The sequence below is a fragment of the Ammodytes marinus genome (assembly GCF_949987685.1).
Source record: "Ammodytes marinus genome assembly, chromosome: 1".
NCBI classification, from domain to species: domain Eukaryota; kingdom Metazoa; phylum Chordata; class Actinopteri; order Uranoscopiformes; family Ammodytidae; genus Ammodytes; species Ammodytes marinus.
The window spans coordinates 20,508,514-20,535,022 of NC_137230.1; the positions used below are offsets into that span (position 1 = coordinate 20,508,514).

General features: G+C 39.9%; 2 protein-coding genes across 2 annotated transcripts; one reads left to right on the forward strand and one right to left on the reverse strand.

Moving 5' to 3' along the window:
* The first annotated feature begins 9,695 nt into the window (after nt 1-9,695).
* On the forward strand, nt 9,696-14,452 carry eif3jb (eukaryotic translation initiation factor 3, subunit Jb). Its single transcript, XM_080030473.1, has 8 exons — nt 9,696-9,740; nt 9,901-10,004; nt 11,638-11,689; nt 11,812-11,912; nt 12,028-12,124; nt 12,542-12,712; nt 12,821-12,894; nt 13,238-14,452. Exons 1-8 carry the CDS (start codon nt 9,728-9,730, stop codon nt 13,367-13,369), a joined length of 744 nt encoding a protein of 247 aa, XP_079886599.1. The 5' UTR covers nt 9,696-9,727; the 3' UTR covers nt 13,370-14,452.
* A 209-nt stretch (nt 14,453-14,661) lies between these two features.
* On the reverse strand, nt 14,662-21,571 carry cilp (cartilage intermediate layer protein, nucleotide pyrophosphohydrolase). Its single transcript, XM_080030460.1, has 9 exons — nt 21,510-21,571; nt 20,562-20,723; nt 19,630-19,683; nt 18,609-18,875; nt 18,293-18,475; nt 17,870-18,175; nt 17,596-17,704; nt 17,317-17,465; nt 14,662-17,148 (listed from the first exon to the last, which is right to left on the reverse strand). The coding sequence occupies exons 2-9, from the start codon at nt 20,623-20,625 to the stop codon at nt 14,801-14,803; spliced, it is 3,480 nt and encodes a 1,159-aa protein (XP_079886586.1). The 5' UTR covers nt 20,626-20,723; nt 21,510-21,571; the 3' UTR covers nt 14,662-14,800.
* Between the last annotated feature and the right edge of the window lie 4,938 nt (nt 21,572-26,509).

Consider the following 26,509-nt stretch of genomic DNA (forward strand, 5'->3'; position numbering starts at 1 on the left):
AGGTCCATTGTGACAGAAAGGTTGTGTGGCCAAGTGTTTTTATACAGTACCATGGAATTGTTTTCATATTCTAGTACAGAGGGTGAATTGATGATGAAGGCAGCCTCTTTGGTTTAAATATTTCACCCAGTATAAACAAGATTGATGTACAAAATATATGACATACCAGGCAGGTACCAGCTAAAGTTACCAGGGGGGGTAATTTTTTTTAAATTAATTTCTTGACATTTCTCTATGTTTTCAGGCTTCCATAGTTGTAGACAAGTTGTCTTCAAGTCAAACAGTGAGTTATTTTTGAACACATCACAAAGCACAGAGATTTTTTTCTGCATTTTTGCTCCCTGACCCTCACACCATCCTCCATCCTCTGCCCAGATGCCCACCCCAGGCCAGCTGCAGGAGCTTGGCTCCCTCATTGTGGGAATGAAGACGGAGAGCTTGTTGACCCTCACCTCTGACAGGCTGCTGTCGTCCCTACCAGCCATGGGCCGAAACACGGCAGGCCTCAGCCCACCACAAGCCAATGCAGTTTCAACCAAACTCTGGGTACAACATGCACACTTACACACAAACACACACACACACACACACACACACACACACACACACACACACACACACACACACGCACACACACACACACACACACACATACACACATACACACACACACACACACACACACACACACATACTCTTGCACACACTAGCAGCGAGGAGACACTTATATTGAACTTAAGAATCTTAATTTGAAAATTGCATTAATTTAAGCTTTAATCAAATTGTTGGTCAAGTAAAATAAATCAAGAAAATTGTAATATTAAACGTACAATAAATTGCAGGCTAGACATTGAGATTGAAAAGACTAATGTTTAAAAAACAAACAATATCTTGATACTGTTGTAATTAACTCATGTCTTTTCTTCATTTGTTAATAACGTCTGCTCCCTCTTTTCTGAGCAGGGCTTCCCAGAGGTGGTGGGCTGGTTGGATGAGGTGGAGCCTTTGCTCTATGCAACACCCCTGCTCAGTGTCCTGCCCAGGACTCCTCTGCTTGTCAACAACATCACCACTGCATCCACAAAACCCTGGAACACACAACAGGTGTCACACAGCCCCGTCCTGCACCAGCACGCACTGCAGACATATGGCGTTAAACAGTACAACCTTGCTTGTTCACATGGGGTCAACTAAAGCAGTTTTCAACAAACTAAAAAAAAACATGGCTTCCTACAAAACAGGCCAGTAATGTAGCATTATTGGTCCAATTTGGAGATGTAAGAAATGTAAGAAAAGCCTGAAATTACAGATAAACAGAGACATTAAACTACCGTAAATTAGATTGACACAAATGCTTTGCCCCGTGTTTGAAAAGGCCAAAGTCACTCGCATGAACGCATCTAACCCTGATCCCGCGACTTTTACTTTGTGTTATGATCTCTTTGTGCTTCCTCTGTTTGTCATGAGAGGGTATGTATGACAGTGTCTTGATTAATTGCTGAATTATTAAGTGGAGAAGCAAAAAGCCAAGACAGCACTGACTTGGATGTGAATACAAAACAACACAGACAAAAACTATCTTCATATCAGATTGCCCCGTTTCCTGTGTGTGTGTTACGTGTCGTGTTACCACAATTACATAACGCATAACATTTCTTCCATCCCCCCCCAGGCTAAAGCCATTTTCAAAAAGGTGCTTGATACTCACCCAAACATAATCCAGCAACATTTCCTGTAAGTACTTCTTTTTTCTGGGGCAAAAGTTTATAATCTATATTCCTATCAATACTCATTTCTTGTCCGAGTCCAAAATGTATGAATACTATTGGCAGCAGATTATCTCATCTTATCCATTTATAACAGCATGTGCATCTACTGGCACTTGCCTCTTTATATGTAAACAGGAGTCTGGGAACATTGGGTCAGGGTGTGAGCTGCACGGTCTTGCAGCAACGATTTGGGGCTGATTCCTCGCCCGCTGCCGTGAGAAGAATCCTGGTCTTTCTCAGGCAGCAGCCCAGCCCTCTTCACACCTCACTGGTAAACTTACCCGCCTGACTGATGCCATTCTACTGCCTCTGGATATCTGACTTGTTATTTTTTTTTAATTGTTTTCTATAATACTTGAGAGAGATATGCAATATCTCCTATTTCATGTGTCTTTGTTCTCCTGGACAGAAAAAGTGTGTGATCGAGGACCTGTATAAGTTTGAGTTCTTCTCTGAGTTGCTTAAAGATCTTGGAGCAGAGATTGCTCTGTCCATGCCGTAAGTCAGACATTGGTATTAATCACTCTTCTTCTGCTTATGAGTGCATACGAATGAAATGTCTTTTCTATGGGTACTTTCTTGGCACAAAATATATTGGAATCCCTTTAGTACTTATCATGTTTACACTATAACACAAAGAAAAATAAGATGTATAACCCCCAGAAATTGTTGAGTGGTGAGTTTCACCCTGGAGCCACAGTATATTTTTGTTCAACAAAATACTACTTCTACATTTAGAAATAATATGCATATATTTAACAGCTGTTTATGAATAGTTATTTTAGGAACTATTAACTTTATTATGAAAAAAATATTAATTTGTGTGTGTGTGTGTGTGTGTGTGTGTGTGTGTGTGTGTGTGTGTGTGTGTGTGTGTGTGTGTGTGTGTGTGTGTGTGTGTGTGTGTGTGTGTGTGTGTGTGTGTGTGTGTGTGTGTGTGTGTGTGTGTGTGTGTGTGTGTGTGTGTGTGTGTGTGTGTTTGTGTGTGTGTGTGTGTGTGTGTGTGTGTGTGTGCGCTTGCAGGGTGAGCACCATTAAGAAGTTCTCCACAGAAATGATGGATGATATAAGAAAGATGATTATTCAAGACCCTAAGCACTTTCTCCTGCTGTCCAGAACCAAACAGGAGCTACTAGTGGACAAAATGGTGCAGAGGATGGTCAGTAGAGACAATTCTGTGTTGCCTTGCCATAATGGTAAAGTAAAAAGGCAAAGAAACTGGAAGAAGATGAAAAAAATCAATATTTTGAGGAAGATTGTATTAGAAGTTGTTTGTTGTATTTTCAGTGTGATCCGTGTAATGTGCACACTCTCTCTGCAGGGCATGTACACAGGCGTGTTCACTGAGGACGAGGTTAATTCACTGGGCATTATGGCGCCGTTTGTGGTGGACGAGGTTCTCATTCAGCTAGACCGCGGCTTCTTCATCGAAAACCTGGATTTTCTCCGGGGGCTTTGCTACAGCAGCAGAAAGATGGACCTAGTGGCTCGTATACTGCAGGAACCCGCCACCTTCGGGTAACATGATCAACTCAAAACAGGGTGGTTTTATCGTTGGGAGGGCAATAAAGTTCGATTTTCTAAAATGATTTCTTAAACAATACATTACAAACAACAAGGCAGTACAACCAGGCCATTACAGATCCTTGACACATGCCTTGATTAGTAAATAGAAACATTCAATTGTAGACTTAAAGATATAAAACAAGAACATAAGAATTCAATACATGAATCAAATAATTAATTAAAACACATGATACTAATAATAAAAAAAAATAAACAGTCCTTATTGATAAGAGCTAAATACAGTCATTTTGCATGAATTCCTTTAGTTTTATACACCTCAACAATTATTTTACATCGTTGCAGTTTGCAGTTGGATGTTTTTTTTGTTGTGAATTTGACTTCATATTTTGCCAGCATGAGAACTGAGGTATTGGCAAATTTTACCTTTTATCCAGTAAGGTTCTAAAAGTGTGTGTGTGTGTGTGTGTGTGTGTGTGTGTGTGTGTGTGTGTGTGTGTGTGTGTGTGTGTGTGTGTGTGTGTGTGTGTGTGTGTGTGTGTGTGTGTGTGTGTGTGTGTGTGTGTGTGTGTGTGTGTGTGTGTGTGTGTGTGTGTGTGTGTGTGTGTGTGTGTGTGTGTGTGTGTGTGTGTGTGTGTGTGTGTGTGTGTGTGTGTGTGTGTGTGTGTGTGTGTTTTCAAGATTGAGATGGAAGTTCACAATTGATCAAAATGAAATTGAGGTTTTACATGACATTGCATACTATCTTTCACACATCAGGAAACGCTGTTAAATGATGATGGCATGTTTTTTTTCTGTTTGCTCACAGCCCAGTCAGGAGCTGGAACCAGACCACACTAAGTCAGGTGGACCGCTTTCTCTTCTTTCTGCCCGACAGCAAACTTCAGGAGATTTCTCTGGTGAGGTTTTATTTGTTATTACATCTTTACCTCAAAAAACACCGCTTAGATTGGACAGTTTGCTCCTCAGTTGGAGGAACAATGTAAAACCTTGTTCCTGTGACAGATTCATTCGGCGTCAGTGAGGTGTTGGGATTGTTACTTGAGCCCACGGCAGGTTAAAGCACGCAAAGGCTGTAAATAAATCCCTCGGGTGTCACGTCTCCATCAGGTGTCAGGATCCAGTGGTGAAGTCAAGCTTTTCCTGTAAACCACCAGTGTCTTTCTTTGTCCCTTCTTGTCCATAATGTGCTTTCTTGTTGCATTTTTTATTTTTATTTTTTTATAATTTTTCCTATTGAATATTTTTAAGCTTCCAACATAAGGATTTACATACATACATTATTATTCAAACAAATACAAATAACAGTAATACCTTGTTATATTGTAATATTCATTCCCGCATGGTGTCAAGCCCAAAAACAAAACATTCACAAAAAATAAAAAAAACACAAAAACAAGCAAGCAAAAAAAAAAGAGTTTCAATGTTTTTCATTGTCTGATCTACTCTGTTGTTGTCGTTGTTGTTGTTGTTTGTGTCCCCAAAGGCGCTGATGACTGTGGGGCGTATAGAGAAGCTGTATATGAGCCAGCGTCAGTGGGAACGCGGGAATGTGGGAATCCACTGTTTGGACGAGAACGAGAGGAGGAAACTGTTTGAGAAGCAGCAGTTTGTTCTTCAGTTTTTCCTGGGCTTCCTCAAAATAAATCCTCTGTCACGTGAGCATCCTTTTTCACTTCCTAAAATTGTCTCAAATAACCCTGATGGTACTCTCTAAAGAGATGCTTTGACCTTTTAAGAACCAAACGCTTATGCTGAGAGTTAGATGAGAGCATCAATATAACTCTCATATTTGTTTGTTAAGTATAAGTCTACGGACAGCAGCCGTTAAGTTTAGCTTTGCCAAAAGACAGTTAACAGCTAGCTAGCTCTGTCCAAACTGTTACAAAAATGTGCCATTTATTTCCTGATTGGGTCAGTCACTTCCTGGAGCCACTGTGAGGTTGCCAATCAGCAGATGCTCAATGTCCAATGTCAAACTATTCATTTAATATACAGCAACCATGTCAACATTATTGTTAGTATGATATTATCACACAAGTGTAAGAAAAATATTGTTTCACTTGTTACAGAGGTTGTCAATGTTCTAGTCATATGCTGCATGTCTCCTTGTCATATATGGTGTTTCTGTCTCCTTTGCCAGCGACTCCAATGGTTCCTACCTGTGAGATCCTCCACACAACAGCTCCCTCTGCCTGGACCCCTAACAGTCTGACTAGCATGTCTCCATCGGCCTTCACCAACTGTCTGGAGCTGATGGGTCATGACCCGTTCCTTGCATCCTACCAACGCAGCCAGGTGCTCAACAGAGTCAAACAGGTGAGCAGCTTAATTCATTTGTAGTGTACTTAGTTGCATTTTTATTCAGATGTAATACAGGGAGGTCTTCCCTTCTCAGTCCAGGTCTTAATCTTGTGTCTCTGCTCTGTCTCTACTTGGGTCCCTCTGGAATGACGTGTCCACATGAAGATATACGGGCCCGCCTCGTCTTTCTCCCAGTCTGTGATCTCTCAGCTGGGTGGGATATCCACAGAACTGTCACTAGAGGAGCTGAAAAGCCTCCGACTGACTGAGCGAAGGAGCGTCGCTGCTGTGGGTGCTGTCAGGACCTGGAGCAGCAGACAGGTTTGGCTGAGTTTGGCTGAGTTTGGCTGCAGTAGTTAAGTTAGATCACATAGATCTACTTTACTGCACACACAGTGTTTATAATATGCATGATGCCATGACCAATAAGAACATATAATCCTAATGAATGGGCAGATGTTGCAGATAGCTAGACACCTGTAATGCAGGTGTCGGACACTTCAAACCTATTTGATTCAAACAGAAATCAGTCCCGTAATTAAATGAATGACTGATACTTTAAATTTGATTATATTGAATTGTGTTCGACATATTTAGACCAATAAGAATTGCATGGCTTTTGCATTAGACTGCATTACTTATGTGTGAGGTGTTGTACCAAAAGTAATACACTGAGCCTATGTTCAGAGAGCATGTTCTTGTTTTCATTGCAGCTGGCTGCACTGTTTACCACCATAATAAACTCCACCAAGCTGAGTCTAAGCAATCTCGACTCCAGCATGCTGGTGGCAATGGGATACATAGTGTGCGGAGCTAAACCCACGGAGATCATTTCTTTCAATGCTGTAGAGTTCAGGTGAGCAATTAAAAACCAGACACTTTAAAGGCACTTCTGTTGGAGCCTTATGTTTGACTCTACTGATATTCCGTCATTATAATTGTCCCCTCCGTGCTGCCCTCCTGGTGCTGTGTCTCCCCCTGGTGGCTGCAGTAAGGCAGTGCTCTGGCTGGGTCAGCTGAGGCTGGCCTGCTCAGAGGAGCAGCTGCTGGCTCTGGTCAGGCTGCTGAGCCACAGCCTTGCTTTTGGACCCATTAGTTCATGGGGAACTGATGTCTTCATTGAGATCGGGGTTCTGGCAGGTATTGTGCATTCACTATCTTCATCCTATGGCTTCTACCATTTTCTAATACTTCAACCATATATTCACTAATAATATGACAGTGTTGTCTTCATTCTGTAGCTAGTTGTAGTAAAATGTATTAAATACATGGAACGAATGGGGGAAGAAAGAAGTGTATATTCTCACTTATTTCAATCTTGCTTAATTTAATATATGTTGAATCAATAAGCACTTTGTGATCACAACTGTTAACTCATATTGCGTTTACTATTTATTCACCTTTTTACCTATTTGATAGGAACTGAGCATATAAATTAATAGCAGTATCAAAAATACAAGACATAAACATACAGGAGTGAGCAAATATGCTAAATTACACATCTTTTGTTCACCTACGATGTATACTTGTTTACACAAATGTACACATACATGAGTATAAAGGAGAACATCAATGTACAACATGTCAGATTTAAAGTGATTCAAAATTAGGGTCTGCCTTGAGGCATTGTTCGAGATGTGGAATACATTCCAGCATTTACTTCCCTTTACTGAAAGCACAGTTTGGACAACTCAGGTGTCAGATGTCCCTTTGCACTCATTTAAACAATTATTATTTTTTTTTTTCACAGCTGGTCTCCCAGACATGGCTATGTCAGCTTTGGTGGAAGAACAAATTGCAGGAATCACACCTGTGGCCATCTCAATGATACCACCTAAACAGTTTGCCGTAAGTCGCTGCATCAAACAGCAATCTAATTTTCATTCCATGTTTTTCAATATCCTTATATGATTTGGATTTTGGAGCTATGTGTTATGTTCTTTAACAGGAGTCCAACATATTATCTGTGCCCATATTGGCATATTCATCTTGACAACTCTCAATCTCATCTCCCCATGTGATCCTCTGTCACTTCCTCAAGGTGGTGTTTCACCAGAGACAGATCAGCATGTTTTCCTATGAGCAGGCTGCTGCAGTAACAGAGGACCAGCTTTATGCTATGTCCAGTGTTCAGAGGACAGCGCTGGATATGGTGCTGACACCATGGGAGGACAGGCCTGTAGACTTCAGAGGTTAAGCATGCATACATCTTTGAAACTCTTGTCGTCCAATGATAGTATTCTTCTTTTTATTGTATTATTTAAAAAAGCATAACAGTTCTAAAACAGAAATGTTGCCCTTCTGCTGGCATATTACTACTGAACAGCTCCAGAGATTCTTAATAAAACACCCTGAAAATTGTTTGACAGTGTTTTGTGTTACAATATACAGCGACAGATAATGCACAGGGATTATATTTTACATTGCTTTACATTTGTATTGGTTTCACTGTGTTCTCCTGTAGGGAAATCACTGGCGTTGGCACTGAGCCACAGTCCCATGTGTCTGATACTTGGACTGCTGATGCTGCTGATGTTCCTGGCCTGCCCTGACCTGCTCTGCCCTGGCACATGACCCCACTCACCCCTGCTGGATCATGAGACAACCCCTTCATCCACACAACCAGGAGGATCTCTATGTATCTATGCAATACTATACTTATTTGAAATAAGCAGCACTTGAAGATTTCTGTGTTCCGTATTTGATGAGATTGTCAGTTATTTTTTTTGCACTTTGACACATTCAGCATATTAAAGGAATAGTTTCATTAAAATGTTCAGTGTGACATTTTATCCAACCAGTTTAAAAAACCAACCATTTTCTTCCTTACACGTATTTATTTATTCATAGAACACTCAACATGATCCCTTCCTGTCCCAATGCATTATTCTCAGGGATGTGACGCCGCCATACCCAGAGAGCAACTCAAAACACTTAAAATATTTAATAATAGTTATCATACAGTTATTATTAGGAGAAAACCCAAGTTGTGATGCACATATACAAAGTTATATATTTTTGTGAAGTTATATATCATATTTTTGTCAAAGTTAAGAGATGTAATGTTTGATACATTTATATATCTATTGTGAGTTATCTTGATTGGATAACAGGTACTTATTGCTTTATAAGACCTAATGTATGGTAATTGGTCAACTTCAGTCTATTTTTGCTGTGAGTTTTGTGTTGTGGTGGACACTTTCTGGTGCAATAAACATGGTCCTAAATTATCAAACTAAACCAGCCTGCCTCTGAATGTCTTATTTTATCATTTTATGTATATTGTATGTATCAATTATTATATTATTATCTCTGTTTTATACGTCATCTGTGGTAAAGTTTTGTTTAATCTATATTTTTTAAGTATCATAACAAATGTGGACAAATGACAAGTACAGAAAAATATACTGGACTACTTTCCAATAGCAATTCGAGATTCCAGATTGTTTAATAGTCATATGCATAAAGGATTACAGGAGCAGGTGTTAGCAATAAAATGCTTGAATCTCAGGCTCCCATCAACAATGCAACATAAAAAATTAGAAATTAAAAGGGTGTGAAGATGAACACACAAGCAGGCAAAGAAAAAAATATTTTACCTAAATAAACAGAAATAGTAGCCTAATGCCTGCATGAGTGTGAGAAAGATAGAGAGAATGGTTAATAAAATGTAATGAAAATTAAAAAAAACATCTTGAAATGGGATATGTAGGCTATATGTAATAAATATGTAAATCATTAGTTATCAAGTTCTACTGTAGTAAAAAAAAAAACACTATAGGCTACTAGCCTACAGTAGGTCTAGGCTATATAAATATCGATTTATAGCTACTAGGCTATGTAATAACTTTGAATTAAATATGAAAATATTGACTCATAGGCTAATTGTGAATATAGACTATATCCTCCTCTTGTTTACTATTTAATAATATAAAAACAGCCTTGGCCCCCAGACTGTGTCATGTTCCCTGATGAAGTCCGGGGGAATCATGACCAAATAGACTAAAGTCATGACATAATATAAGCCCACTGCCCACGGAGTGACGTCCAGAAGGTGGGTGCTGCTTCTGAACGTGGTCAACGGGCGGCTGCAGCACGCAAGCCTGTCAAACACAACCAACACAGCCAACATGGCGGACTGGGGTGAGAAACTTAATAGGGAAGGAGCGCTATCTCTAATCCATCCGCTACTCCTACTCTCAGTCTCTCTTTTTACGAGCTTTACACTCACATTAGTATTAAACTCTCCCTCATTAGATGTGTATTGGCCCTAACTTATTCCACCATGTTTTCTTTGTTACAGACGCTGACAACTTCGAGGAAGAGGAGCCGATTAAAAATGTGGCGGCGGCGGCGGCGGTAGTGATGGATAAATGGGAAGGCGAAGATGAAGAGGAAGACGTCAAGGTAAAAATCAAAATGACAAACCGCCTGTTTAGCAAGTGTGTCAGTTTAACGTTAAGCCAGCCGTTCCTTAACGCAGTTTTTCTGATTGCCTGTCAAACCTAACCTCCAGCCTGCGTTAGCATTGTGCTAGCAGGCGGCTAACTCATGTGGCAGCATGTAGTACTCCACTTTAGCTAGCTTACTTGAGGTTACTATTTGGTTTTAAGTACCGTTACCACAGTGATTGTTATCGTGTCAGTTGACGGTTTGGGTGTAAACTGAATTTATGGACGCCAATGTCGTTTGTTATTATTTGGAAGATGAGATTAGCTATGTGATTCTCTGTTAGCCGGGCTACTTGTATGACGTAGCATGAAGCTAACCTCTTGACGGGCCACTTAGCTCCCATATCAGCTTGCGTTTAAAAAAATATTGTTTTAATCTTGGGTAACGTCGACGATAGCTTCGCCAGCATAAGTACTGGGGTAATGGGTTGTTAATGTACACGGTTTATCTCGTCGCTGCCCCGAAGTGTGGTTGAATTAAATCATTAGGAGGATTAGCATTTGTGTCCTGTCCTGAATTCCCCCTCTCTGGTTGAGTTTCGTTCAACATGCGGCAGCGTTAGCTTGCTAACAAACTTTAGCCACAATCAGATGTATCACCATCTGGGTTTGATGACTCAACCCAGCCAAGACCAAAGTCTAGAACTTTCAGACTTTACAAAGAGGCATGATCATTACAGAACTAGTTCTAGGTTGACACTACAATGCAGGTGGTTATTGCCTGAATGTTGACATGTTAACTGTCCAGTAACCTGAGACCCAGGGAAAGTTCTCGAAGAGGCCTCTTCAATTGTCCCGTTTTTACTGTAACATATGGTGCCAAAACAAAAAAAAAACGGATGATTTATTGCCATGCATAGTTTAAAAGGTGGTATTATTTAGCCAGGTTAACTGTTTGTGGCATCCCAGGGACTAACACAATTACTTAGCTATTGCCCACAATTAATGAATTCGTTATCCCATGTGGATTGTATTGAAAGCATTCCTAGTACATATCCTCAACGTTTTGAAAGGCTTTACATTAATTTAAAAATAAGGTTTAATTGTCATTGAATGTCTTGAAACAATCTTGAATGTCATAACACATTTAAAATAAGTACATCATCTTACTTCTGAGTGACCAATGGAACAAAAGTCATGTTTTATTCTAAATTGTGCCCAAGCCAATATAATTGATGTTGTTTTTCTGCACTAAAATAAATGTGTCCTAATATTCTGAGTGTCCGTTGAATGTATTTAAATCTAACTTGCATTAAGCTGTAGGAAGGAGATATTGTTTTATTTACAGATTGTCATCTTGTCAAAGCTCATTAGGTACCAATGTGTGTATCTCTGTGAAGTTGAGTTAGTTTATTTAATTTACAATTTCAATATTTTATGCTAAAAATAAGAAAAGTGGGTGGCAGAGAGCTTTATAATGATTGATTAAAGGAAAGGATATGATTTAGCTGATTGAACAGTTACATGTACACCACCGACAGCTTGGCATACCTTGAATTTCATGTTTGAGCTTGTTGTCTTTGATCAAACCCCAACACTTGCAATGGGCCTGTGTATCCTGAATAATTAAATGGCAACTTTATTTGCAGGATAATTGGGATGATGAAGAAGATGAAAAGAAAGCGGAGGCTGCAAAATTAGGTATGTATTTAATTGCCACATGTTTCTCAAGATCATAATACATTAGATAGTATGTTTATGAGTGGCAAAGTTGTCGTCTTTTCCTCAGAATTGTATGTTTCATCATGACAATATTATTTCAGCGACAAAGGTTTCTGAAAAGAAGAAGTTGATGGAGAAGATCAAAGAGAAAGAAAACCGGCTAAAGAAGAAACAGCAGGAGCTGCTGGATAAGGCACAAGAAGTGAGTTTTCTTTTTAACTCTGAACAGTTAGCTTAATAATTCACAAAAACTCTTGTCCCTTCTTTCATCTCTAATAATGTTAACATTTTGACTCTGTGGCATCTTGTTATTAAAGGAAGAGGATCTCACTCCCGAAGAACAACTCGCTGAGAAGTTAAGAGTGAAGAAATTACAGGAAGAAGCAGACTTGGAGCTAGCAAAAGATGCTTTTGGTATGTCAAGATCAAATTTCAGATACAAAGCATAACATCTAGCCTTCTTCCATCATACACACTATTTCCAGTATTTTACAGGTTATAGTTTACATCCCAATTTACACTGGATTACTGAGAACCATACTGATAGTATACAAATAACAAACTCTTATTGGATCACTTAAATTTGTTTTTGTTTGATTTTCAATTGTGAACAAGATGCATACAAAGTTTTTGTTTTTACAATTGCGTTGTGGAATAACTGCTGTCATCTTAGCAACCTTAAAATTCCGCCCTGCTTTTTAACCCTTCTAGCTGGATTGTTTGGTATAAACTTAAGCAACACCAGTGGTCAGATTTTAAAAGTTGGTCTTCTGCATTTGTGACTGTTTATGTTTTAAAAAGAAACCTGTTGACTTTAAATCTTTTTTTCAGGTGTCAGCAGCACTTCAAACAGTGTTGCTGGAATTGACGCCATGTGTCCATCTTCCAAGGACGACTTCACAGAGTTTGAAAAATTGCTGAAAGAAAAGCTATCCCAGTCTGAAAAATCTGTGCACTATTCAAGTTTCTTGGAGTCATTGTTTCGAGAACTCTGTATTTCATGTAAGTACAGCATTTATTACAGCCATTTTTACTGAACAATATTGATTATTTCACTATATCAATTCCTTCTAATTCAGAAAGCTTAAGCATTTACACATTTTCTTACAGTGGAAGTAGAGGACCTGAAGAAAATCAGTAATTCCCTGTCAGCCCTACTTAGTGAAAAACAGAAACAAGAAAAAGTAAGTGACTACATGCTAGTAGTTTCTCATAGATACATTCTGAGCTGTAATTAATGTACAGAAGAGGGTCCTGTTTATAGTAATCATTAGGTTACGCCCAGTCCATTCAATTGTTTGTAAATATTAATATGGTTTCTATACTGAATCGGAATCGATGGTTGTATAATTTGTTGAGTCAAGTTTTTAATATTTAGAATGCCAGTTTTCCAGCTGAATAAATGTAAAATTTATTTTTTTGCACAGGTAAAACATAAATGTTAAATCTAATTAGAAATCTCTTGTGCTGTAAATGTGTAGTCAAATTTGTACATTGTTTAAAGTGGCTTTTATTTTCATTCTATAGCAAAACAACAAAGGAAAGAAGAAGAAGAAAGGTGTCACACCTGGAGGCGGTTTAAAAGGACAGATGCGAGATGATCTTGACTATGCAGCATTTGATGGCGGCTACGCCCAAGACTATGAGGACTTCATGTGACACTGGCTCCGTCCCCACTGCCCTTTCTCCCTCTCAACCCTCAGAAATGCAGCTGTACCTTTTCATGCTGTCCAGTGCCATCCTGGAAAATCTGAACTATGTGTTGCCCCCTTCATTTTGCTTCAATGACCAGACGGACTATACCAGGGAGCATTCAGTTTCACCAACTCTTTATGTTCATACATATGGATTGCCTTTTCTCTTGTCTCATTCAGCCTCACCTCACTCACATACACACACACACACACACATAATCATGTAGTATCTGTTGGAAAACACAGCTTCGATGGAGAATACATTGTAACTGCTGTTGTGTTGAATTTTGCAGGGCTCATTTTTTATTAAATGTTGTTCTGTCAAAATAGCAGATGCATTTTTGCAGTTTTAAGTGTAGTGACATAGAAACACAAGGTTCTATGCAATTCTTTAACCGGAATGTCATGTCTATATTATAGGTCTCACTTACCTGTGGATTGTTCTCTCACAGGAAAGTATATAGTATCATTAACTTTGGTTGCCAAATTCAGAATAATTATTCAGAACATAATTCATATTTTATCTCTGAATAGGTTGCATTGTCTGTGATTTGAGACTGATGCAAAATGTAAGTAGTTGTAATTTTACAGAGAACACATGACATTCAATGTAAGGTAAAAGGGATAGACAAGTATAATAAATGTGACTTTAAAACCTCACAGCCATTCTCTTGATACATCTCTGGAATACCCTTGAACTTATGGAGAAAAGAGTACATATAGGTTTTTTTGTGCATGACAAATGTAATATACTAATTTGGTTTTTACTAATGCAGAGAAAGTGGATCAGCAAGTGGATTAATTTGCTACGACTGGTCTCCTAATCATTGCTTCTGCAGGCTTGTATCAAGTGTGATGAGGAGCGGGGGATTTTGGGCTTCACCCCACCATGTCTTCATATGGGCTACAGATAGTGGAAAAGGGTGTATTTCTCATCTTTTCTAGCTATTGACCGGTTTCAATGTTACATGGACAATCGGATACATACAATGTGGAAGATATAGCATCTGCAGTGTTTTATAAGCATCTAATTTAATAAATCACTGGTCAAAAAGACAAGGTGTGCTTCTGTTTACAACATGAATAAAAACTTTAATGTTATTTCATGGCATCCCTGATTAATGATTTGAACGCATATGTAATAAATATTCTATTTACAGTTTCAAGTCAATATTTACCACAGTACAGTTGAAATGCAAAAAGGATGCTGATGCAATTATTCCTTGGGACAAAGTTGCAAGCAATTGGCCTAGCTTTGTTTAGTTACATATTCCATTAGTTAAAAATCGATAAAAAAATGTTTTATCAAACAAGGTTCACACTATCCAATCCCATCTCTATTGCAGGTGTGATTTGGGCTCCATGCTGAGCTTTTGACAACCTTCAGTGTTATTGTTTAGCTTGTGGCCTTCACACGACTTCCTGTAGGATTTCTGGTGCTACGTTTACGACTGCTGCTGGGACCATTGGCTCTCTGCCGGCGTCGGTTTTGCCTGCCTTCTCCGCTTGTTACTCTCTGACTTTGAGGACCTTGCTGGGTCTGGAAGACACTCTGTTGTGTCGCCTCCTTATCCCCACAGGTGAACGACAGTGCTATACCCTCATTGCTTTTCATGACACGGGATGTACCATCAGAAGTGCCGTCAAAGCATCGTCCAAGTGCAATCTCTTTGGCTGTGCGGGGATCCTGGTCTGTCACAGTATATATTCCATAATTATGTCCTAGAGGGTCAAGAGGTGCTAACATGGTGAACTCATTTGTGTCATTGTTGACGGCAAGGGGCAGGTGGTTGACCAGATACTCCTGAAGCTCTGCGTTTACATGATCTCTCTTACAGCTTCCTTGTGGAATCACTTTTACCAACGTACGATCTACACGTTCCTGATCATACAGCATCCCACTGCACTTGAACTCCACACACACAGCTGAAACAGTTGGCTCCCTGTCACGGATGCTGCGAGTGTCACGAAGGCCGTACAGCTGGCCTACTGTCTTCGGGTGGGTACCACCCATGTTGCGAGAACGAACATTGATCTCATGAGGGGCACTGAGTTTTACTTTAACGTAGCAGGCCCGGTATTCCATGGGCTTGGGCCACCAGCTCAGGTAGTCCTCTGTCCAGCTCATTGGGTCATCTTCGTTGAATGGCACTGTGTTGTAATCATAGCGGTCTCCTTCTACCCTTGAGAAACGGAAGTGTGATGCACTGAATGGGGCCTCCTCACATTCTTTCAATTTCTCAAATGTGTAGACTGGTCCATTGCCTTCCTCAGCTGTGTTGGGACTTGGTTTTGCAACATTAATGCTGAATGCAGTCTTCTTTACTCTTGGGTCCTCATGGTCAGACCGCCTGTAGTTCATCTTTCCCAGGTAAGGCTGGGGCACTCCAACAAGGTTGGGATTGAGTTTGGGAGAAGAAGCCACAGCTTCCAGCTCCTCTCCTCCGAGGTTTGCCATGACGTAGGCGGTGTAGGCATCAGCCTTTTGTGCGTCACAGAAGGCAGGAAGACAAGCACCATTTGGGCCGGTGATGACACTGTCAAAACGGCCCCAGGCACGTGGGTTAGTGGAGTAGCCAGCTGTGGGCTCCATGTTTATAAGGCTAACCACAACTCCCTGCACCTGCTCACTGGGCATAAAGCGCTCACTACGGAAGGCCCTCACTTTCACATAACACCTGCGGTTTTCTGGGACATCCAGGTTAAAAAGACGTCTCTCTCTGATCTCCATGTTACCAATCAGAAAGGTTCTCTCCTCCCTTTTGCCTCTTCTTTTCTTTTCCACCTGCAGACTGCCCTCCTCCTCCCACAGGCCAGTGTCAGGGTTCAGTGACCACAGCTTCATAATATGGAGATGCTCAGACATCTTCACCTGTGCAGAATCCAGGAACACCTTTACTTCACCTGCGTTCAGGGGCTCATTGTTTTCCTCACTCCTAAAGTCAACAGAGAACATCCCATAGGTTCTCAGTGGCAGTGTATCTCCTTCATCTCCTACAAAGTTTAGATCACTTTGAGCTGCAGCAGCTGTGGAGATGTCTCTGGGGTCAAGGAATGTTACACTAGCATTTACGTTACCCTGGAAGACTTCCCCTTTCTCAGTATAGAAGGAATTAGGAGGAATCTGGATTTGAACCATTGCTTCCTGATCTTCTACTTCTCCAAGCTCCAGGGTGTTCATTTCTGTAGAGCTGATGGTCACAGGAGCTTTTTTTCTTAATAGTTTGATTTCATGATAAACAGCCCCCCCTTTGATGTTAAATGGGAGTACCTTTGTGGTGTTGACAAATTTCTGCATGTTGTCCATAAAGGTCAGGACAAGTCTCTCTGTGTCTGGTGGAACCTGAATGGAGAATGTACCTTTGTAGCCTGTCCGGCTGATTCTGACTCCATTCATAAAGACATGGCCAAACCTCATTGGCTCACCATTGTCTGCAGCAATGGCCCTACCGTGCACAATGGACTTGGTGTCCACACATTTCTGGCAGCCACACTCAGTCACCACCATTGTGGGCAGTTGGTAGCCCTGGCATGTTAGCTGCCTTTCCTCCATCTTTTGAACACCACAGCAGTACGTCACTTTGTCTTTGCATCTGATGCCATTGTCCAGCTGTCCAACACATGCACTTGAAGGGCACTTTCCCACATCATAGTAGAAGGAGTCTGTACTGTTTTGGTAGCAATCGTGTGGAAGACGAATGAGGTGGGATTCTGGCTTTGTATTACATGAAGGCTCATCTCTATCTGTGTAATAGATGTAGAAATCAATATGTTGATTTAGTTTGATCATACTTCCATTTTGCTCAAGTACAAAACAGTATGTACCTCATTGATATTACTCAATGCGCACAAAGTTTGTTCATGCAAATGTAGGTATATAAAATATGTGTATTCAATTGAGTGAGAACAAACCTAAGACTTTGAGTGTAGCTGGTTTGGTCTTAATAGCCCCTGCTGGACCACTTGCTCTGCAGTGGTACTCTCCAGCCTGCTCGGAACTCAGATTTCTTAGGACCAAGATGCTCTCCGACTGCTTCTCCAGCACACTGTTGTTATGAAACCTGTTGGTTCACATCAACGAAAAGAGAAGCAAAATCATTGAATAAACCTTTTTTAATTTTTTTTATTCATTAGACGCATCTATGTGACTGTATAATTAGTGGATTATAATTTCACTGTTACAATTCCTACCATTGGTACTTGTCTGGTTGTGGAGATCCTGCCACTTTGCAGCAAAAGGCAGTAGTTTGTCCCTCCCTCCTGGCCTTGCTCTCGGGGTTGCTCAACACATGGAGCTTCTCTGACAATCACAATTGGAGCTAACATATTACCTCATAGCTCCACTTGAGATTGTTGACAAACTCATTAATAATTTGTAGCTCAAAATTGACTTTTTGGTTCCTATATAATGTCAACTGCAAAAAGATACTTTGTTGTAAGTCCACTGACATCTAATCTACTTTACCTGTTCTTTTGAGCTGGACACTGAGGACAGAGGTATGTTCAGCACTGTGGGGCACAATAACACTAAGGTTGGCGTGACCCTGCAGGATGAATGTCAGGGTGGTGTTGCCGTCAGGGCAGATACCAGGGATACGGAAATGCCCATTGTGGTCGGAAAGGGTAAGGAGTCTGCCAGTGCGAAGAATGGTAGCCCCTTCAGCAGTGAGACCCCCAGCACTTCGAACGGAGCCCAGCAGGATGTGTTCTTCACACATGCACGTGTCACACCAGGCATTCACCTTCCCCATCACACACTGCAAGGAGCAATCTAAATCAGAATTGAACAAGGTTAGCCATTTTATGAATGGTATGTGTCCCATAGTTGATGAGACTAAATACAAACACAATGCAGTAGATTGCTCCTTCAAAGCCAGCGCTGGCTCACCTGTTTCGGGACACTTGGGTCCATTGCAGTCTTTCCCTTCCACTTTAGGCCCACTGCAAGGCATAGAGTCCCATTGGCAGTTCCTGGTGCGCAACTGGACCCCAACCTGACCACAGAGGGCAGGGCATTCGCTCCAATCTGACCACGGACCCCAGGTCGTACCCTCAATTTTCACAATGTTCTCTGGTGTAAAAGAGAATGAAAATTACGGTCAAATAATCCCTTGAAAAGATTAATTGTCAATGATGGTCTTCCTTTTACATTGAGTCCAACTTTTAGTAACTAAATGCATATTAAAAGTGTTACTAGATAGAACCTTTGGGACATAGGAAGCGGACTGCATAGTTGGAGCAGTTGCGACCAGGACCCTGCTCCTCATTGAGGCACCAGAAGCCCACAGTTGGATCTGCATGGACCACCTCCCCAGTTTCACGTGCTGGAACCCATTCAGTTGTCCTGGCTTCGATTGCACGGGGAGTCTCACACACTCGGGCACGGTAGTAGAAGCGAATGGCGTCCAGCTGCTCGTAGTCTCCACGGCCTCCGGGATGATCAACATTGAACCATGTGGTCCAATCATTGTCTGGACAAACAAATATGACTTGAATACAAACTCACACTAACCGCTCAAAATACTCTGTCTTTAAAGGGATAGTTCAGTATTTTTGAAGAAAGTTTTGTATGGGGTACTTAGGTATAGTTATTGTGTCACCATAAGGAGTTTGGGGGAGACGTCGCTGTAGCAGAAGTCAGCCTTGTACTGTTGCAGACAGGGCCAGAAGAAAAACTTTGTTCTCCACATACTGTATATAAATGCTAACCTAAAAGCTAATATCTGTCCACTTGTACGGTAAACTGAGATTTTTTTACACAAATTAAGTTTGCTGCCAGACATCCTTTTATTTTTGTATCACTCCGCCAATCAGCTGCTTGACTCACAGCTACTGCGGATTATTCAAGGGACACAAGTTACAAAAAATAAACGACTCTAGCAAACTAAAACCGTGGGGGAGAAACTCAGTTTAGTGTACAATTGAAGGGATATTTATGTTTTAGGTAAGCATTTATATATGGAGAGAAAAAGTTTTTCATCTCGTCTGCCACAGTACAGGGCCGACTTCTGCTACAGTGACATCTCCCCCAAACTCCTTGAGGTAACTGCACTGATGATCACCAACTCCATAAGGCTACAGTAAGACTATGCCTGAACCTCATACAGCCCCACTTCAAAAATTGTGAACTATCCCTGTAACATGTTAGGAATGTGACTCAAACTACCTGAAAAGGGAGTTATGACATACTGTACATATTGGTAAATATTTTGACATAAAAATTACCATCAGAGTGGTATGAAGCAGGGCTTGGCTCTTTGTTGTCTCTTCTCCATGATCCTACAAGAGACAAATCAAAGTAAATTAGTCATATTTAACTTTTATAGGAAATTAAACCATTAGAAATCTGAAATATTGATAACCCTGAATATAAAGTGTCTGAGAGTTCTGGTTGTGAAAACTTTTAATTAGTGAAATCGTAACACTTTACAATAAGGGTAAATTAATTAACTGTTAGTTAATGCTTAGTAAATGCATACTAAACATTCCCTCATCAATTATTAACCAATAATATATGCTTAGGTAATGCTTAATAAGCATTACCTAAGCATTTACTATCTGGTATGCTTAACAAGCATTAACCGTTAACTAATGCTTAATAAGCGTTAACTAATAGTTAATAGTATTAACTATGCATTAAATAACAGTTCATTAATGTGCACTTATTGTAAAGTGTTACCGTGAAATCGAGGTTTATTTAATTATTTTACTGATATGTAATAAAATCAGGGTGCAGTTATACCTTAACAAATCTGAAAACTATTTCCATTGCAGCTATCTTACAAACTTTCTCAGTTTTTTACATACAGGATAAAAAGTCTTACTGACTGCCCACATACAAACTAGTTTAATTTGAATATAAATCTACTAATGAGAAAGCTACAGGTCCATTTGTCTGGGAAAGACAACCAAATTATACTAAATACAATTCCTATTGTCTGTACAGTGGTAATGTTGGGATTTCAGTGCAAAGTATTATGAGCCTTCCTCCATCAGTATTTACCATTTCTCCAACATTGTATGGCAATATGTGTCCGTTTTAAACGGTCCACTCATTTGACTGTTATTTAAAATGTGTTTGCATTGGTTGGGACCGAGCAGTGATTTTCAACACATAATGTCCCAATGACAAGACTGATTCTTTGTGAGCGACTCACCTTGAGCTGTAACAACAGTAGCTGCGGTGATTCCCAGCAGGAGAAAATAAAGCCTCAGTGACATTCTGACACACAGCTGCGACGTCTGACTCTTGAACTTTCACCTCTCCTAATGCGTGTTTCACACCAGGAACTCCAAAGAAGACCAGGGGCAAAACCTCACTGGAAGGAGAAAGAAAGATTTGAAACAAAAAACAATGTTCCATGTTTCAAGTAACTCATACTACCTATAGGAATGAGACAATTGGACCGTTTTATACTTAAAATACTATCAATACTTAATAGTTCATACATACTGTAGAATCAAAATGTTTCTTTAAGGATAAACTATCCTCTGTGTTTTTTGGGGAAAACAGATATGGCTGGACAGAACCCCCCACTCAGATTTCACATCTGTGTTAGCCATCACCATTTTTCACTGGAACACTCAAACATTTCTACATCCACTGACGAAACACTGGCAACACAATCCAAACACCCACACACACGTCTTGGCTGTATTTGAGCAATCTGAGTTAAACAATAAAAAAAACACACAATTTGTACATGACAGAATAATGTGTCACTGTTTCTCTCAATTTGAAAGAACAGAAAGTATATTGATCGCATTTTAAGAACATTATTAAGGATTGGGCAAGACAGGTTACATGCGATTGATGAGTGCAGTTAATAAAAGCCATTGTCTGATATGTTACTGAACAGTAAGCTGAAGTAAAGACTTGTATTGTAGTCCTATATCATAAATTACAAAGGACAACAATATCAAAATCACAGACTCAACCTCACTTGCCGAAATCAAGTCTTTTTTGTAAATACAAATCTTAAAACGTATTACCTAAATTGCATTTAGATTGTTTTTTTCTGCCCTTATAATTCAGCATACTTGGTTCGCAGATTGATATTTAAACATATTTAAACATGACCATCAATGATCTATTTCTCTCTTACCTCCCTGTTTCAGATTTCCCAACAGAAATTCCGTTGCTCTCTCCTCTTCTGTTCCTCACTCTGCTTCAACTCACTCTGCTTCAACTCACTCCTTCAACGTCTGTTTTATACCTCTCTGCCTCCAGCAACCCCTCCCTGCTCTCTGAGGCATCGTGCCACAGTGTCTTTTGATTACACTATAATCCTTTTCATTTATCACCTTCATTGTACAACCATGACACTCAATGGTTATTGGATAGTAATATGTGTTAAATGAGGGCAGTCATGGGCTGGGGTGCCAGTAAATCGCCCCTCACTGGGCATTTGTCCTCTCTTTTGCAGTCAGTGTGTACTTTAAATGACTTTGCACACAGAGTGTATAGCTCCATAAGAAAAAGGCAGTCCAGTATTGGATTCTTTGTGAATCGTCTTCCTGTAATCTCACGTTTGGGAAACATTAAGTATGTTATGTTGAGAGACTGGAAACATTTGCTCAATTACAGGCCATTCTTAATCTCTGCAGTCACACAGAGGATATTTGACACCGATTTGCAGCACAAACGCACAAAACCTCACGGAGCCTCATTATGTAAATGTCTACTAGCAGTGTCTGGCTATACATTTTCACTATGGGGTCTCAGTGGTAACTCACATGAGCCTCCATTAGTAATTTAAAACGTAAATGAATGATGGGAGAAAATTATGAGAAAAGAAATCATGCCCTACAGGTTTGTCTGTTGTGGAAGAAAGCTTTGGAAAAATCTTACACAACCTCTCTATCTTCTGATTAACAAAACAGTATAAAACATTTCAGCCAGACTCTGCAGCTATGATTAACCTATAGACAAAATGTTCTGAAATGTCGATGAGGAACACAAGGCGAGGCTCAAAATGTCCTCCAGTCTTACTACCGCTGATTTGAAACTCAGCAAAGTCACAATTACAATTAAGTTAACATTTTTTGGTGGAAATGTTGGACGTTATAACAAGTGTTTTACCAATGTGATGTAACAAAATTGCCTATGCTTTTAATTTTCCACAGACAGACAGAAGGTGTGTAGCAGCATCTTCTAAAAATGCACTTGTGTCAGTCATGTCTGTCAGAGAGCCTATAAAGTCTACTGTATCGGCTGTTTTTCCACATAACATTCATTAGTTGACCTCATCGTGTCAATTACAAGGCAAAGAACACCCAGCAAGGGAAGTACATTACTTATTCCTGCAACTCAGTCTTTCCGGGCTGTTTCCACTTGCCAGGCCAGGTAAAGGGACAACATGACTGGTGTCAGCGGCAATAAGTCATAAGTATAGGTCAACTACTAGACACATAAAGTACATTGTGCTTGTGGTGCATGGATACTGCGTTGCACAGGGTTCTTCTCAGAAGAAAATGTATTCTGTTCAACGAGCCCAACCTTTACATCATGTTTACCTTTCACCAATTACTGCGATTCCTATTGCGTTTGGTTTGGTGTCAGTGTGGTGAAATCAGGAGGGCAGTTAACAAAGGACCAAATCCAGGGAAATCACTGCTAGTGAAGCCACATGCGTTCTCAATTTGTCCGTTTTTGTTTAGTACAGATGAAGAAAAACTGGTGGAAAAACACTTTGTTATACATTTGACAGGCTTGTCAAAACAGGCATGCGATTACAAATGTTTTCATCAACATGGTCAGCGTCTGGTAGACTAAATGAATTGTGCAAGTGTTTGCCAAACACTGTTGCACAAATAAAACAGATTTAAATTCTAATGCTATCGATATAAATCAGACTTTTTCCAACAGCATGTAGTAGCACCAACTCCAGATGTCAGGTTATTTTAATGTGAACACAAGTTTTCTGAAGCGGTGTACTTCAATTTATTTATTATCATTTATATTTTTACATTTACAAGGGAGGACACCTTCATGACACTTTTCATGTCTTGAATACGAATGTATGTCTTTGTAAACAAGCATGACCGAGGCGGATTGATGATGGTGTGAGGAGAGGGAAGTGTGAACAGGGACACACAAATCAAGCATAATTTATCCAGATCAAGCATAATTATGAAACAGAATTATATGTTAAAAAACACACAAAGTTTGGTCGCCGGGCAACAGAAGAGAAGACAGCCAACTTTATAACTCGATGCCATCAGAGATCAGACAAATCATGTCATGCAAAGTCTGTGGAATTACAAAAAAAATGAGACAAGTTATTTTTATTTGTTTCCTTTTTATTTTTTGCATGCATTAAAAAGCTGATTTATGTCATGCAGGAAGTGTAGGTTGTGTGTCAATAGGCTTCTTTGTCACTCAAGCTCCTGCAGTATCTGTGAAATACTTTAATGTTAAAAACATATTCATATACGTATATAGTTTTTTTTAAACATGCTAATCACATGGACTGGGTTCTTTCATGATAACAAATAGCCTATGTAGGATTCTTTTTGTCCGCTCCACGCCACTCTACTGTTGTAGCCTCAGAGCAAAGAGCAACATAAAGCCAACATCCTGACCTGACAAACCATCAATCACCAAGCTGGAGTCAGTCCCAGGAGAGAGGGCTGTACAGCCCGAAACATTGGTATAGTTCAGAGGAGAACAAACAATGCTGAACTACAACCACCACCAGTTCCCATTACACTAACTCACGTCTGCTGGAGCCACTGAGGATAAGAACAGTTCAACAAAGATCCCTGCAAATGATTTAGGGTTTTTGTTCAATTCTTTAACCAAATGCACTAATTGGGTAGAATCAAACAAGTGATGTAAGCAACATTAGTTTTAACTTGAAAAAAATTAAGCTTATCTTTTTTATATCAATAATCAGACATCGTTGATGATGTGTCAAGCTCAATGGTTATTGTCTTTCTTAAACCCCAAACACATTTATAGTCATTCAACCAGTGGAGGAAACTAACATTTACTCAATAACTTCAATTATCATTTAGGCTGCATTATTCCTCTATCCATTTTAGATCAAAGGCAAATATTGTACTTTTCAATTTGTTACATAAATAAATAAAACAAATAAATGATGATGTGCTATTAGGTTAAAACTAAATAATCAAAAGCTAAATGCATCAATAATTATGATTCAACAATACCATATACTGTAAACTTAAATGGTCATTATGCATAATGAATGTTTTTACTTTGGTTAATTTTGGGTATATTTTGGTGCCAATTATTTTGTACTTTTTTCAACTGATTGCAGGACATTTCATTTCTTACAACAGTATTTCTACACTTTGCTATTGAAGCAAAACATCTGAGTACGTCTTCCACTGCTGCACTCAAGATTATCAGTATCAATGCTCAGTCAGTGTTGGGTTGCTTGTCTTGAGGTTTTTTGTCCAATCCAATCCTGATGTCTAAATGTCCTGGTTATTTCCATGAATCTGAATGACTTTTGTCCCCCCTGAACTGACCTAGAGGAAGCAGTGTGGGCTCTCTCCCTCTGTGTGATGCCGGGCCCCTAATGACAGAAGCAGAAGTTGCTCTGCATACTTTCACTGGTAGAGTCATTATAGGGACCAACACCAAACCCCCCAAGTGCTCTCTGCCTAACCTCTGTCTCCTCTCTGTCCTGGTCCATCTCTGGTCTCAGAGTCTATACTCCGTTTAACCAGCAGTCAGCAATACACTGATGTACTGTTTGTCCTAAGCTTATCTGCTCCACAACCTCTACAGGGCAAAGGATATAACTTCAACATTTTTAATGTCAGTTTTAAAACAACACACACAAAGTGATTATCTTTCAAAGCCTATACTGTGAAATCCATCTCTTCTGCTACTCTTTGTGTACTCAAAAGATAGCCATTTGACTTGGCTAACTCAGACCGCTGAAGCCTTATTTGTTACAACAAAAATTTGGAATACATTTTTGCATGGAAAGAAAAGAGTGGTAGACTATCTTTTACATTGAGGTTGCAATGGCTTATAACTGTCGTTGCATTGTGTTGACCTTGTGTGCTCTTTTAGAACATAGTTCATCAAATGGTTTTGTTTGTGATTTGAACGGATTATTATTAGACTGGCTGCATTACTCACAGTCAGAGTCAATAAAATAAAATTGGTTGTGTCTGCGTCTCGATGGAGAAATTATTTCTGGAGATTAAAGGTGGGGCCCTTTGTGCCTGGTAGAGAAGTGCTTATTTAAAGTCTTAGGATGAAACCACAGAGGAAGTGTGCAATACAAACAGGCTAAAGACTGTTCTCTGACATCTGATGATTAAAATGTTCCTGGTTAAACACTGTATTTAATGGATGTTATGGCACAACAACCGTTGTACCTAAACACGTTGACCTCAGGGATTCACCAGAGATGTCTGTACAAGCCTCTACAAGAAACATGAAGTATCCTTTAGCTAGTTAGTGCATTACAACTTATTTAGGTTGTGAATTAAAGTAAAAACATTAGGACAGCTTCACCAGGAATCTGATAGCAGACATAAGACATTGCTTAAAGCCCATTCTTTCATAGGCGATCACATTGATTCAGCTTTGATTAAACCACAATGAGATCATGAACTCTGCTTTATGCTTGTGGCCCCAAAAATGACTAATGGAAACTAATGACTATTGGGGTGGAAAATCAGTTTTCGCCTTACAAGTATAACAAGATTTTGCATTTGTGCATAAAGTTAACACTGCTCTACTGACAGTTGTCTTTTGATCAGCTTGAGGATTCTCAGCCCCAAGAGACAAGTAGGAGAGAGTGAACGCCTGTACGCTGTAAGAAGAACCCATTATAAGAACTGAACATGGCCAAAGGGCAAACTTTCCTCCTTACACAACTGTAAATATATTGTATGGAATTCTGGATACAAGCAGAGGGTGCAGACATGTGTTTTATTTTCTGCTGACACATTATGAAAAGCACGTGTGAAGGTTATAGCACCCGCTTCATGTTTTTCCTCGCCGGCTCCAGCCCAGTAAAGCATGAAGACATGCAGAATTAAGAGCTAGATTAGAAACATGTGGGGGCTGACCTGGAGGATGGATGATTTGTGCTCAGAGAGGTCGTCCATTTTC